Source organism: Microcaecilia unicolor, chromosome 1 (assembly GCF_901765095.1).
Source record: "Microcaecilia unicolor chromosome 1, aMicUni1.1, whole genome shotgun sequence".
Taxonomy (NCBI): Eukaryota; Metazoa; Chordata; class Amphibia; order Gymnophiona; family Siphonopidae; genus Microcaecilia; species Microcaecilia unicolor.
This window is the reverse complement of record NC_044031.1, coordinates 93,837,425-93,852,493: the sequence shown is the minus strand read 5'-3', so window position 1 is coordinate 93,852,493 and position 15,069 is coordinate 93,837,425. Positions and strand designations below refer to the sequence as shown.

Below are 15,069 nucleotides of genomic sequence, written 5' to 3'. Positions count from 1 at the left end.
TATCCCTTCCTCTCTCCTAGAGATCCTGTGTACCCATCTCAAGCTTTGCTGAATTAAATTACAGTTTTTATCTCCACCACATCCACTGGGAGGTAATTTCATGAATTCACCACCCTGTCTATGAAGAAGTATTTTCTTAGGTTACGTCCGAGTCTGTACCCTTTCACCTTCATCCTATTCCCCCTCATTCCAGAGCTTCCTTTCAATTTAGACTCACCTCCTTGTGCATTTATGCCATGGAGATATTTAAACATCTCTACCATATCTCCCATCTCCCACCCTTTTTCCAACGTATACATATTGAGATCTTTAAGTCTGTCCCCATATGCTTTATGATGAAGACCACTGGATCGACTCCATTCTGTTTGTATCTTTTTAAAGGTGAAGTCTCCAGAATTGTACACAATATTTTAAATGAGGTCTTACCCGAGTCTTACACAGAGCCATCATCACCTCCTTTTTCCTAATGGCCTTTACTCTCGCTTCTAGCGTGAGTATATATATATATATATATATATATATATATATATATACATACTAGAAAGTGTTGTACTTCTTGAATTCTTTTGGAGGACATTTATTGGCCTCTTTGTATAGCTTTGAAACACTTCTTAAATCCATACAGCAAGAGTTAATGATTAATATCCAACCCCTATTTATACCTGTAGATTACTTACAGGTTTCCATGCCATCATCATCCTCGTCAGCAGCAGGCTTGTCATATGATTTATCAATTGCAGCTCTGAAGCTTTCATTGCAGCCTCGTCCTCGGATAATCCTTGGGCGTGGACGATGAAATGGAATGTCACCATTCAGAGTCACCTCAGCAACTGCTGTTTGCAGACTTTCTAATGAGCTGGATTTCTTCAGACCTAATGAAGGCCCTACATCTCTGCTTGGAGAGCCTTGGAGGTCAAAGAAAGAAATTAATTAGGATTAATGGATAGAATCTCATACTTTATTATTCATGTCTGCAACAAAATTCAATAGGGATATCAAAATATTATTCACTTGTGAATTCTGTACAGAATAGTTGACCCTAGTGTGTTAAGCCATACATAGACAATGAAAATGCTGGAAACACCAGACTCTAGTAGTCAATTCAAGGCTGAAATAAAGCAGCTAATAAAATTAGGATTTGGAGTATGCTGGTCAAAAACCTACGTAACTAATTGGTTGTTGCACAACAAGCAGGTAACGTCTCCCTACAGCTCAAGTTTAACATTATAAAATAAAAGAATATATAAGACTTGTGAAAAAATGAGATCAAAGTGCAAGACATTCCACGAAGCAGAAATATTCATATTTGCTGAGGAGTCCTATTTTTAAAGTGCATTAGATTTTGTAGTTACCATGGCTTAACTCAAAAAAGTAAAGCACAGTATTTGCATATCTAACATGGCAACTAATGGGGGCACGTTCAGCATCTTCCTTTGCAGGTCCCTGCATTAACACTTCCATTAGCATGCGGTATTCAAACTGATGTTAATGCAGAAGCACTTAATACCTCCTATTTAGAAGGTGCTAAGTGGGCCCACACTAACCTCCCGGATTCTATATAGTTTTATTTAATTTGCACACGCAAGTCCGGTTGTATTCTGGATTTGTGCGCGCAACTTAATTAGCTTAACATCACTCAGTGCTGATAATTGAACTTAACAAGCAATTATTGATTGGCATTGATTGGCTTGTTAACTAAAAAGTTAAGTGCACAAATCCAGAGTACAACCGGATTTGTGAATGCAACTTAAGTCTCACTATATAGAATCCGGTGGTTAGTAAGGGCCCTACCCTCACACCAGACGGCAAACCTCCTCCATTTGAAAGAGCAACACCTCTTGGTGGAATCTTTCGTGGAAGCCAGCAAGATCTGGGAGACACCCTCAGGAAGATGTAAGGAAGCAAATTCTAAGCCCTCAACATCCAGGCCTTGAGGGACAGAGACTGGAGGTTGGGATGCAGAAGAGATCCCTTTACCTACGTAATGAGTGTCGGAAAACAGTCCAATCTCCATGGTTTTTCGAAGGATAACTCCAGAAGAAGGGGTAACCAGATCTGTCAGGGCCAATAAGGAGCAACCAGAATCATGGACCTTCAGTCTTGCTTGAGTTTCAGCAAAGTTTTCCCTAAGAGAGGTATGGGAGGATACGCATACAGAAATCCTGACCCCCCGAGAAGGAGGAAGGCATCTGATGCTAGTCTGTCATGGGCCTGGATCTTGGAACAGAACTGAAGTTCTTTGTGATTGGATTCAGCGGCAAAGAGATCCACTGAGGGGGTGCACCACACTCGGAAGATCTCGTAGGCAACGCCTATGTTGTGAGACCACTTGTGCGGTTGCGTGACCCTGCTCAGTCTGTCGGCCAGGTTGTTGGATTCGCCCACCAGGTAAGTGGCCAATGCTACGTCCCAACAGCCTCCTGACACAGAGGGCGTGATCCGGTACCTCCTGCTTGTTGGTGTAATAATGCATGGCAACCTTATTGTCGGTTTGAATGAGAACAATTTGGGGTACCAGGTAAGTTCCCACCCGGACATTTCCCACCCACCAACTGCCCCCAAGACAATTCTCACCTAAGACAATCCCCCCCCAAGACTCCCCCCCCCCCCCCCAGTCATTTCCCACCCTCACTAGCCTTTTTTTTCTTTTACTGACTGTAGCTTCTTACTTGTATCCGGTCTGGAACAAGGAAGTTAGAGCAGCATATGGATGTACAGAAAGCACATATAATAACAGAATAACTTTTCATAGGTAGAATAGTAATTTGTTAAAAATCATAATCAGTGTGTTATTTTGAGGGACTGAATTTGATTGAAACCTAGTTTGGGGGCATGAAAGCTTGGATTTATCTATTTATTTTTTTATTTACTTATTTATGACATTTAGATGCCAGATTACGCATGAATGAGGTTGAAGCCTAGTTTGGAGGGGTGTGTGTGGGGGCATAGGTAGATTAGTGATTTGTTACAAATCATAATCAGTGCATCATTTTGAGGGACTGAATTAGGTTCAAACCTAGTTTGGGGGTGTGTGGGGAGGTATTGCCCCCCCCAACATGAAATTCAGTTTGTATCTATCTATTTATTTACTTATTACATTTAGATCGTGGATTAAACATGGATTAGGATGAAATTTAGTTTGGGGGTGTGTGGGGGGACATTTGCCCATCCCCCCCTCATATGAACTACATGTCTGGAAGGGGGAAGGAACGTGTAAAAGATAATGTTGTTGGAGGGGTGAGTGAGGTAAGACCTGCAAGAGAAAAGGGAGGGAAATTACTTGCCTTGTGTGGTTTGTATTTTTTGGGTCATGGAACAGTATTGTCCTTTCTGGTGTGGTGGGAATTGGTTCAGTGGGAATTGCCCTAGGTGGGAATTGTCCAGATGGGAACTTGTGGGTGGGAACTGCCTGGTGGGAACTGACTTAGAACTCAATTTGGTTGATCAGCCGATGTCTGAAAGACTTTAGAGCATTCCAGATCACCCGGCGCTCCAGAAGATTGATGTGAAGATCTGTCTCCTGAGCTGACCAAGCACCTTGAGTGTGAAGCCCGTCTACATCAGCTCCCCACTCCAGATGGGATGCATCTGTCATTAGTACCTTCATGGGCTGTGGAATCTGAAATGGGAGTCCCAGATTCAAATTGGATTGAATCGTCCACCAAAGCAGAGACTGAACCAGCTCTGGTGACACTCAAAAGACATCCCTCAGGTTCAAGGCCTGACACCACTGGGAAGCTAGGGTCCACTGGGCAGTTCTCATGTGAAGACGTGACATGGGTGTCACATGAACAGTGGAGGCCATGTGGCTCAATACCTGCTGAGCTGTGACCTGCTTGGATTTGAGCAGCAAGGACAATAAGAGTGTCCACCTATGCCACAGAAAGGAAATCCTGATCCCACTGAGTGTCTAGCAGGGCTCCAATAAACTGTACAGAGAGCAGATGGGACTTAGGGTAGTTTAAAATGAACCCTAGTAGCTCTAACACCTGAATAATCATCCACATGAACTCCTGAGCACCGTCCTTCAAACTGCTCTTCACCAGTCAATTGTTGAGATAGGGGTACACATGGACCCCAATCTGTGTAACGACGCTGCTACTACAGCAAGACACTTGGTGAAAACCTGGGGAGCTGATGCAAGGCCAAAAGGCATCCCACGGTACTGAAGTGATGTGTCCCCAGCCGAAACCAAACATACCTCCTGTGAGCTGTAAGTGTCACTAAAAACACATATTAGGAGACTTGAACGAATCTACACTTAACGTATGGAAACAACAGCAAAGAAAATACAAATACTCAATAAGACAAACCAAAAGAGCATACTACAAAACCAAAATAGGGCCAGACTACAAAGATGCACATAAACTCTACCAACTCGTGAACAAATTAATAGACACCACACTGGTGACCACAACTAGCACAGACATCCCATCAGCAGACAACCTTGCTAAATACTTCAATGAGAAAATTATAAAACTACGATCCACGCTACCACTCAATACCACTGATCACAAAAAATTCATGGAATGCTTGGATCCAACTCCCGGTGAATACCCAGAAGATTGAACTTGGACTAACTTCGATCTGTTAACCGAAGAAACAATCACTCAAGCAATCAACAAATTCTCCAAAACCCACTCCAAATTGGATATTTGTCCCAGTAACCTAATAAGGCTCGCCCCCCAACACTTCATAACAGACCTTACATCACACATGAATTACATGTTGCAACATGGACTGTTCCCCAAGGACAAAGGTAATATACTTCTTACCCCTATACCCAAAGATTTAAAGAAAACATTAAATGACACAACCAACTATCGACCGGTAGCATCAATCCCCCTGGCAGTCAAACTAATGGAAAGTATGGTAACCAAACAACTTACCAACTACCTAAACAAATTCACTATACTACATGAATCACAGTCAGGATTTCGATCCAACCATAGTACTGAAACAGTGATAACCACTCTCATAACCAAATTTAAACAACTAATTGCAACTGGAAACAATGTACTCCTCCTACAATTTGAAATGTCCAGCGCGTTCGACATGGTCAGCCACCAAATACTCTCAAACATCCTGGACTTCTTCGGGATTGGAGGAAACGTACTTAGATGGTTCGAAGGCTTCTTAACAACAATAACCTACCAAGTGATATCCAACTCAAAAACATCAATACCATGGAAACCTGAATGCGGAGTACCACAAGGATCACCGCTCTCGCCGACTCTTTTTAACTTAATGATGACACCATTAGCCAAGTCATTATCCAACCAAGGACTCAACTCGTACATCTATGCAGATGATGTCACGATATACATCCCGTTCAAAAAAGATATAACCGAAATCACAAATGAAATCACACACAGCCTCCAAATAATGAACTCATGGGCGGACGCATTCCAACTAAAACTAAATGCAGAAAAAACACAATGTCTCATCCTGACCTCACAATACAATACAAACAAACCCAACACCTTGTGACTCTGGGCAAGTCACTTAACCCTTCATTGCCCCATGTAAGACGCACTGAGCCTGCCATGAGTGGGAAAGCGCGGGGTACAAATGTAACAAAAAAAAAATAATAATAAATACCCCGGACTACACCCTTCCGATCTCAGACAGCCTGAAAATCTTGGGAGTCACAATTGACCAAAATCTTACACTCGAAGATCATGCGAAAAATACAGCAAAAAAAAAAAATGTTCTACTCAATGTGGAAACTTAAAAGGATCAAACCTTTCTTCCCAAGAGAAGTATTCCGCAGCCTAGAACAATCAATGGTGCTAAGTCATCTAGACTACTGCAATGCCATTTATGCCGGATGCAAAGAACAAATCATTAAGAAGCTTCAAACCGCTCAAAACACAGCAGCCAGACTCATATTTGGGAAAGCGAAATACGAAAGCGCCAAACCCCTAAGAGAGAAACTACACTGGCGTTCAAAGTTTGCACCCTGGTTCACAAAATCGTTCACGGGGAAGCCCCGACCTATATGTCAGACCTTATAGACTTGTCTACCAGAAACGCAAAGAGATCAGCACGCACATTCCTCAATCTCCACTACCCTAACTGCAAAGGGCTAAAATATAAATTCATATACGCGACCAGTTTTTCATACATCTGCACGCAGCTATGGAACGCACTACCGAAGGCCATAAAAATCACGCAAGACCTATCTTCTGAAGGCTACTGAAAACAGATCTGTTCAAGAAGGCATACCATAAACATCCATCTTAAATACTAAGACCTTACACGACCTAGACATACTTGAAATCTTAATGAACTACCACTACCACTTTAATCCTCATGTCGAACATGGTCTTTCCATAGCCGATGACCTAATGTATGTTACAACCCAATTTATTACCCAGTACCTTCATGCATTACCATAATGTATACTCCCTTACCATGTATATATGCAGATGATATATATTTATACCATGATCTGTTCCATGCATGTTACGTTCCATGTATATTACCATGTAGTTATGCACCTGAACGCAATACCATTTGTAATTCTGTTGCCCGGAAATGGCATATGCCATTACGGCAAATGTAAGCCACATTGAGCATGCAAATTGGTGGAAAATGTGGGATACAAATGCTACAAATAAATAAATAAAATAAATCTGGATGCGAGTGTAAGCATCTTTAAGTCTAGAGCATAGCCTACCGTTTTCCTGAATTATGGAGAGCATTCTGAACTTTTCTTTGACAAGGAATTTTTTCAGGGTCCTTGGGTCTAGGATGGGACGCATCAGCCCCCCCCCCCCCCCCATCTTCTTTTGCACAAGGAAGTACCTAGAATAGAATCCCTTCCCTTCTTCCCCTGGTGGAACAGGCTTGACTGTATGGGCCTTTAGAAGGGTGGATAGTCCCTCTGCAAGTACCTGCTTGTGTTCAACTCTCAATACAAGCAGTGATTTGCTTTTGGTAGGCAATCTGGTGGTCTCATTTGCTAATACAGGGCGTAACTGAGATGGACTATTTGTAGGACCCATCGGTCAGAGGTTACAAAGGACCAGCTTTCTTGAAAAAACTTCAACCTCCCCTTGACTGACATGCCACCTGGGATGGTCACTTTTACAGTGGCTATGCTCTGCTGGAGACAGTCAAAAACTTGCCCCTTGCTTTGACTGGGGAACTGTCTGGATCTTGGGCACACACTGTTGATGAGAATGAGCTCATCAGCCTGAACCTGCTCAGGCTGGTGAGAATAAGTGGTATACCTATGCCTCTGTAAGAAGTAAGTACTCTTCTTCGACTTGTTGAAAAACCTCCTAGATGAGGAGCTAGTTGCAGAAGGCACCCAGTGGGAGAGAGTATCGATGGTATCAGTGTGGTTCTTGATGAGGTCAGCTACCTCCACCTTCTCTCCAAAAAGATTATCACTGGCACGTAGCATCCGCCAACCTCTGTTGGACTGCCGGGTCCAAATCAGAGACACGCAGACATGAGAGTCTGCGCATCACTATACTCTGACATGCTACATCAAAAGTGTCATAGGTGCTCCTGGCCTAGAACTTATGACATGCCTTCTGCTGCATGACCAGCTGGTGAACAGATTCAGCCTGCTCCTGTGGGAGAGAGTCTGCTAAATCAGACATACTACACACCAAGGACCACAAGTACAGGCTCATGAAGAGCTGGTACGACTGAATACGGGAGATAAGCATAGAGGCCTGATATATCTTCCGCCCAAAAGAATCCAGGGTTATGGCTTCTCTGCAGGGGGGGCACCAAAAATTGGTCCCTAGAACTCCTGGCCCTTTTGAGTGTGGATTCCACCACGAGGGAATGATGAGGCAACTGAAAACTATAATACCCAGGGGAAGACTGAATACAGTATATAGTGTCAATCTTCTCAGGAAGGACAGGGACTAACAGAGGACACTCCCAGTTCATCATTTGAATGCCCCATAATATCTCATGAAGTGGGACCACCACAGCCTCTCTAAGAGGAGATTCGTATTTCAGGACCTTGAACATCTTTAGCCCTGTGCTCAAAATCCACTTCCAAAGGATTTGGAATGGCATTCATCATTTCCTTAGCAAAAGAAGGAAAGGCTGTAAGATGGAGACTTACTCCTTTCCTGTGGATGGGAGGAATCAGACAGGATTCCATAAGACTCCTACTCTGAGAAGTACAGTGGATCCTCCTCCTGAGCGCTCACTGGTGTCAGCCAGGAACTCCTCATGGAAGGACTGAGACTGAGCCTGCCTCAATGAAGAGGAACCAATATCTCTGAGAGGGACGTCAAGGTGTTGGCTCCAGCCTCGATTCCGGCGAACCTTCCTCCACCAAAGTTGAGGGGGTACCAACATGGGATGCAGTCAATGCCAAGGCTGCAAGTGGTGCCAGCATCAAAGACTTCACCACAGGCTGATGGCCATGTGGGACAGTAGCAAGAGGAATGGTAGATGCAAGCATCCCAGACACTGATGCACTCTGTTGTATAAACTCCATCAAAAGCTCAGGGAGCAAGGACCGGAGGTGCTTATCGAGGGCTGACATTGGGAAAAGTTGGGGCATCAGTGTAGAAGCAGGCTGCTGAACATGTGGGGTCAAAGTGGTTGATCTGGCCCTGGCTGGCTGGAGATCTACATATTGGCACCTCTTGTATAGAGGGGGAGCAATCCTCCCGGCACCGGGGCTTCTCGGGTGCCAAGGAATCCCTCGGTGCCCCAGAGCTCCCGGGCACCATGCATCGAGGACAATCGATACCGATGCTTCTTCCAGTGTTCAGCATCGACAGTCCTTGGTGCTGACAAGGACAACATCGAGTCTTCACATTTTCTCAACATTGGGTCCAACGTCGTTCGGTCCCGGGGGGGGGGGGGGGCGGGGGGTTGCATAGTGGCCGCCATCAATGTACGGTCACTCCCAGTGTCTAAGGTCTTACAGCCATACAAACTGACGCACTCAATGCTGATGCAACACCAACAATGTCGATATAGACATCGAGGCTTCGGATTCAGCGCCAGAAAGTTTCTCTCTTTGAGCCTCTCTGGCTAACTGTGTTCTTTTCTTCATACAAAAACAAAGAAGACAGTTAGAAGGGATATGGTCAGGCCTCAAAACTCTGGAGACACTAAGAATGGGTGTATTTCCCAGAGATGGTTCTATTGCACTGAGTACAGCATTTAAAGCCACTGGGAATCTTCGATGACTGGAAGGAAAAACAGCCATGGCTAAGACTCGATGGTGCCAAAAAAGGGGCAAAGCACCAGAGAAAAATGAAGAGAAAAACCCAACCAAAGCTCAGGCCTAAATGTGGCCTATGGAGCAAGGTAAAATAAAGGAAACCTAAAAAAGGGAAAAAAATAAACTAAAAATGTAAGGGAAAGGGAGGAAGAATACCCCAAACGAGGTACAGAATAAAAGAAAAACCAGGAAGGCACAAAAAGTAGCTCTGTTAGCAAACAGAAAAAAACAGAATTAATGGTCCCGCACTCTCACAGCAGGCGTAAAAACACTTGCACATGCGTGACTCTCACTCCAAAATGCTCTCTAAAAGTTTGTCACAAGCTCCGGACCAGGCAATGCAGATTGCATTATCCACATGTGAGAATCATAGGCCTGCTTGACCTCAGAGAAAGAAAAATACATATAGATCTATTTTATGATACTTTTTGAAAATTTATAATCATTTTAGTTCACTACATAGAGGATTAATCATCAAGAACACTAACTAAATGCATACTCTAAATACAGTCCCAAAAGTACATGCCTGTTTCTCCATAAATGCCTGACCTTTTATTTATTTGCAGCAAGTATTGATTTGATGACTTAATTCCAAAGCTAATTACATTTCAACTCGCTAAAGAAGGTCAGCAGTAAGAACTGTGTTCAAATTGAAAAACAAAACAAAAACTCATGCAAAGCTGCTGTTGCACATGTGTGTTTTCATATGTAATGAAACAGCTTATCCTGCATCTTTCTTTATTTTCACTATTGTGTGTTCACTGATAAATAAAAAAAAACATATACATCTTTTCTTAATTAATGTATAGCTGCATATTTCTGTAATGTGCAGAATATATTATAAGATCATTTGTATTTATAAAGGGCATAAAATTCCCATTTCCTGATGTCCACAAAGATCACTGTGAGAAAAAGCTGTGTGTGCCATGCTTTCCCAAAAGAAGAGCTTTATAGGATATGACCTAATGTTCCCAGAGTACTGTAAAACTAATAATGGACCTCAGAGAGGCTAAGAATATTTATTGAACTTGGGTGGCCATGAACATGAATGTGCACAGACTGCAGAAGCTGTAAGAGGAATGTCTCCCCCTCCACATAAGCTTAGCAGAGCTGCAAACCTAATTCAGTTCTAATGCCTTGAAATACATGCTGCAGATGTTTCAACATTCCTCCACCTACAAAGTTAGATATTCAAACACATTTGAAACAGACACAGAAGACCGCAATAGGACAAAGATTGAGAGGCCAGGTACAAGATATAAGGGGAGGAAGCCTGGACTGCTTTAAGTATGGGAATAACCAGAAAGGGAAAACTGAGCACTATGGAGGAGCTAATTGACCCTTATTTATTTAGATTTTGCTCACACCTTTTTCAGTAGTAGCTCAAGGTGAGTTACGTTCAGGTACACTTTATCTGCTATCATCTATTATCAATGTTGGCTAAATCATTAGGTAGACTAGCCTTTACCTAGGCAGCAACTTCTGGGGAGTAGGGGGAGAGTGCAAATAGCAGCTGCAGTTAAAGGAAAACACCAAGTAATGCCACCAGCACACAGGTGAGAGAGTGGACAATTTTTCAAATACACTAGTTACCCAGGGAAATGTCTTGTGGAAACTGCCCTCATTCCACCTAACTCTAGAAACCTACATGCCAAAATTTCCGACTAATGTTCAATTTATAGAATAAGAACATAAGAATAGCCATAATAGGTCAGACCAATGGTCTATCTAGCTCAGTATCCTGTTTCCAACAGTGGTCAATCCAGGTCACAAATACCTGGGCAGAAACCTAAATTGTGGCAACACACCATTCTACCAATCCCAGGACAAGCAGTGGCATCCACCATGTCCATCTCAATAACAGACTATGGAGCTTCTTTCAAGAACTTGTCCAAATCTTTTTAAAACCCTGATAAGCTAACTGCTGTTACCACATCCTCCAACAATGAGTTCCAGAGCTTAACAATTCATCAAATGAAAAAAATATTTCCACCTATTTATTTTAAAACTATTTCCAAGTAATTTCATTGAATGTCCCCTAGTCTTTGTTCTTTTGGCACAAGTAAAAGTATTGATTTACTTCTACTTGTTCTACACCACTCAGGATTTTGTAGACCTCGATCACATCCCCCCCCCCCCCCCCCCGGCTCTCTCTTTTCCATGCTATTTTGTCTGCTTTTTTAACATATGTTTATGGCACTATATATGCACTCCATCACAAACATTACAGGCAGGCAAAGATGGATTTAAATGCTGAGCTTTTAAAAATATACCCAAATATTCAGCACCGGCCAATATTCAGATATAGCCTAACTGGCATAAGATATCTGTGTACCGCTGAAACAATGATGTTAGGTCGATACAAGGAAACATAGAAGTTCTTCTAGTTGACATCTGGGACTAAATTCTATATATGGCGCCAAAAACACTAGCGCTGAGAACCCCCCCCCCCCCCCCCACTCAGTGCTATTCTATAAATGGTGCTTAAAGTTAGGTGAAGTTTATAGAACAGCACTTACACCCAGGAAATGAGACGATTTAGGTGTGGCCATTTACACCAATGGAAAATGTAGTGCATATCTCACCTTATTCCATAATTACGCACGTAACTGAAAGGAACTTTAATTCATTCTAATTAGTGCCAATAATTGCTTCTTTAAAAAAAAACCACACAATTATTGGCACTAATTAGCTTGTTATTTAGTTAAATTGAGTGCACAAGTTAGGTGTGTGCCCAAATTTCCACGTGCAATTATCATCGCTTTTTATAGAACTCAGGAGTTGAGGACTTAAGAAGAACAAAGTCTTAAGACAATAGAGTATTTAAAACAGAAGTAATTTAATTATACTTTTCAGAAGATGCTTTGATAATTTGGTGCTATATTGCACAAGGAGCAAGACAAATACCCACTTATTCTATAGAGTGTGCCACATGTTAGGCGACAATTAGGCACTTAACTGAAGAAGCCCAAAGTTTGGGCATTCCAATGGCAGTTAGGTGCCTAACCACACTTAGGCACAATTCTATAAGGGGCGCTTTTACAAAGCAGTGGTAAGCCCACTGCCGGCTTACTGCATGCCAATCCGGAGCTACCACCGGCCAAACGCGAGCACTGGTGGTAGTTCTGGCCCCAGAATGTGCCAGTTCCAGCGCTAGGGTAAATAAGTCCCTATTTTCTACCGCTGGGTGGCAGTAAGTATTCTCCCCGCATGGCCTCATGGTAAGTGAAATTTTACCTCATGCCAATTTCTTTTTTCAGTCTTTTTACCCACTGTGGTAAAAAGGGTCTCAGTGTGCTGCAAAAATGGCCCCCGTCGCTAACACAGGGCCCCTTTGATTGCAGTTTGTTAAAGGATTTCTAAGTTAGCACCTAAGTGCTTTAGCACGTAATCGCAAAAGGGGCAGGGTATGGGCAAGCCATACATACACTTAGGAGCAAAAAAAAAAAATACTGTAAGTAGCATGCCTAGGTGCAACACTCAGGCACTATTATTTACTCTTGCCTTTACATGGCACCCAAATGTCATCTTTGATCTACTCTAGAACAGAATCTAAGTGATCAGATGCTATTATAGGATATTACCTTAGTGCACAGATTTTGGGTGCCCAAATTTTTAGTACTCTTTATAGAGCAGCTCGAATAATATCTAGGCTGAGCAGCATATTAATAAAAAAAAAGCTACATTGGCAACATGTAGCCACCATTCAGTGTTTCCTTTTTTCACATTAATTGTTTGTGGTATATTTGGGATCAATTATTCAATGTCATATTATTTGTCAGCAGTGTATGGAATCTAATGTAGCATGTAAATAGGAAGTAATTCTACAAAAGTGTGCTCATTCTATAAAGAAAATAGGTGCCCACTTTCCTTTTTTAAAGTAAAGGCATAACTAGGTATTCCATACAGTCAGCAAAAGTGTGAACACCTAAGTTCTGGTGATATGCATGAAACTTATGGTATTCCAAATGCATGCAAACATGCATCGACAGCCTTAAGATTACCTATATCATCTCACTACTCTCCGGACCGGCCATGGCCTTGGCCTCCCCTCTCTGGAAACGAGACCCGCTTTTCTCGGGGAATTCCTTCGCCGGTTCAGGATGGTATTTGATGTATCGGGACGTTCCTCCTCAGCGGCGGCGAGATTGCTGCAAATTCAACAAGGTAGCAGCTCCGTTGGAACATACGCAGTACGCTTTTGAACCTTAGCCGCAGAGCTACGCTGGAATCAAGAAGCCCTCACAGCCATCTTCTGGCAAGGATTAAACGGTTGAATCAAGGATGAATTGGCTGACCGGGACCTCCCGACCACCTTGGATGCCCTCATCACTCTTTGCATCCGTACTGACATCCGATTTCAGGAGAGATCGCAGGAGCATACTTCTCAGCGTCCTCCGCAGAGGCCTTCCCCTCGGATATCGTGGCCCACCTCACCTAAGGGAGCGACGGGCTCCATATCGGGGGTCTCCGAGGAATCGATGGTGATCGGGCGACATTGCCTCTCTGAATCAGAGAGGTCTCATTGGCGGAACAATAGTTTATATTGTGGACAGCCTGGTTACTTTGTAAACTCGTGTCCAAACAAGTCGCCAGGACCCAGGCCCTGTGAAGGGGGTGGCTTTGGGTCGAACCTCTTCCCTTCCAGTGAATCTGATTTCGGTTCCTATCACTCTGCGTTGGCAAGAATTCTGTATCGACACGATTGCCCTGCTTGACTCAGGAGCAGGAGGGAACTTTATTGACGCTAACTTCCTTGATCGGTGGGGCAAACCTTCTGTTCCATGTAAGCCTGCTCTGCAGGTGACCTCCATCCAGGGATCGACCTTACCACAGCCCATCACTCAGATTACACCACCCTTACAGATACAAGTGGGGATCTTGCACCAAGAAGAGATTCAACTCTCGATACTCCCTCGAGCTATCCATCCAGTCATTTTGGGACTGCCCTGGTTACGCCTCCATGTGCCCCAAATCGACTGGGCCACCGGCAAAATCAGCAGCTGGGGACCCCACTGCTTTCACACCTGTCTCATACCGGTCGAACCTCCTCAGAGGGCCATTTCAGCTTTCCCCGGAGCCCTTCGTCCCTGCGAGGCCTGCCTACCAGTGGAGTACCAAGATTTCCAGGACATCTTCGATGCTCATGAGGCTGAATCTCTTCCTCCTCATCGTTCATTTGATTGCCCTATTGACCTGCTCCCGGGTAAGACTATACACCCTCTCCCAGGAGGAATCTAGAGCCATGCGGGCCTACATCCATGAGAACCTCCAGAAGGGCTTCATCAAGCCATCCTCCTCTCCCGCGGGAACAGGCTTCTTCTTCGTGACTAAAAAAGACAGTTCTCTGCAACTCTGCATTGACTATCGAGGCCTCAACGACATAACCATAAAGAACCAGTATCCGCTCTCGCTTATTCCTGAGTTGTTTGACCGCCTGCAGGGGGCGGTAATTTTTACTAAGTTAGATCTCTGAGGAGCCTACAACCTGATCCATATCCGCCAGGGAGATGAATGGAAGACCGCCTTTAACACTCATGAGGGTCACTTCGAGTACCTGGTCATGCCTTTCGGCCTCTGTAACACCCCAGCTTTATTCCAAGGCTTCATTAATTTCATCTTTCAGGACCTCCTGTATGCCTCCGTCATAGTGTATCTGGATGACATTTTGATTTTTTTTCTACCTCCGTTCGAGACCATGTACACCATGTCTGCACCGTTCTTCAACGGCTACGGAACCATCACCTTTTTGCGAAGCTGGAGAAGTGTGCATTCCACCAGCAGATGATCCCCTTTCTGGGGTATATCGTCTCCTCAGAAGGGCTCCAGATGGCGAGGTCTTCGGCAGCATGAGG

At 43.7% G+C, this 15,069-nt stretch overlaps 1 protein-coding gene across 3 annotated transcripts in view; it reads right to left on the bottom strand.

Annotated features, from left to right (window-relative positions):
- The window catches only part of PARD3 (par-3 family cell polarity regulator), a 1,299,417-nt gene that overhangs the window by 486,700 nt on the left and 797,648 nt on the right, over nt 1–15,069 (bottom strand). For all 3 annotated transcript variants that reach the window (XM_030199049.1, XM_030199057.1, XM_030199066.1), the window contains one exon: nt 678–905. In XM_030199049.1, the coding sequence (XP_030054909.1) occupies nt 678–905 (228 nt within the window). The remainder of the gene's footprint in view (nt 1–677; nt 906–15,069) is intronic.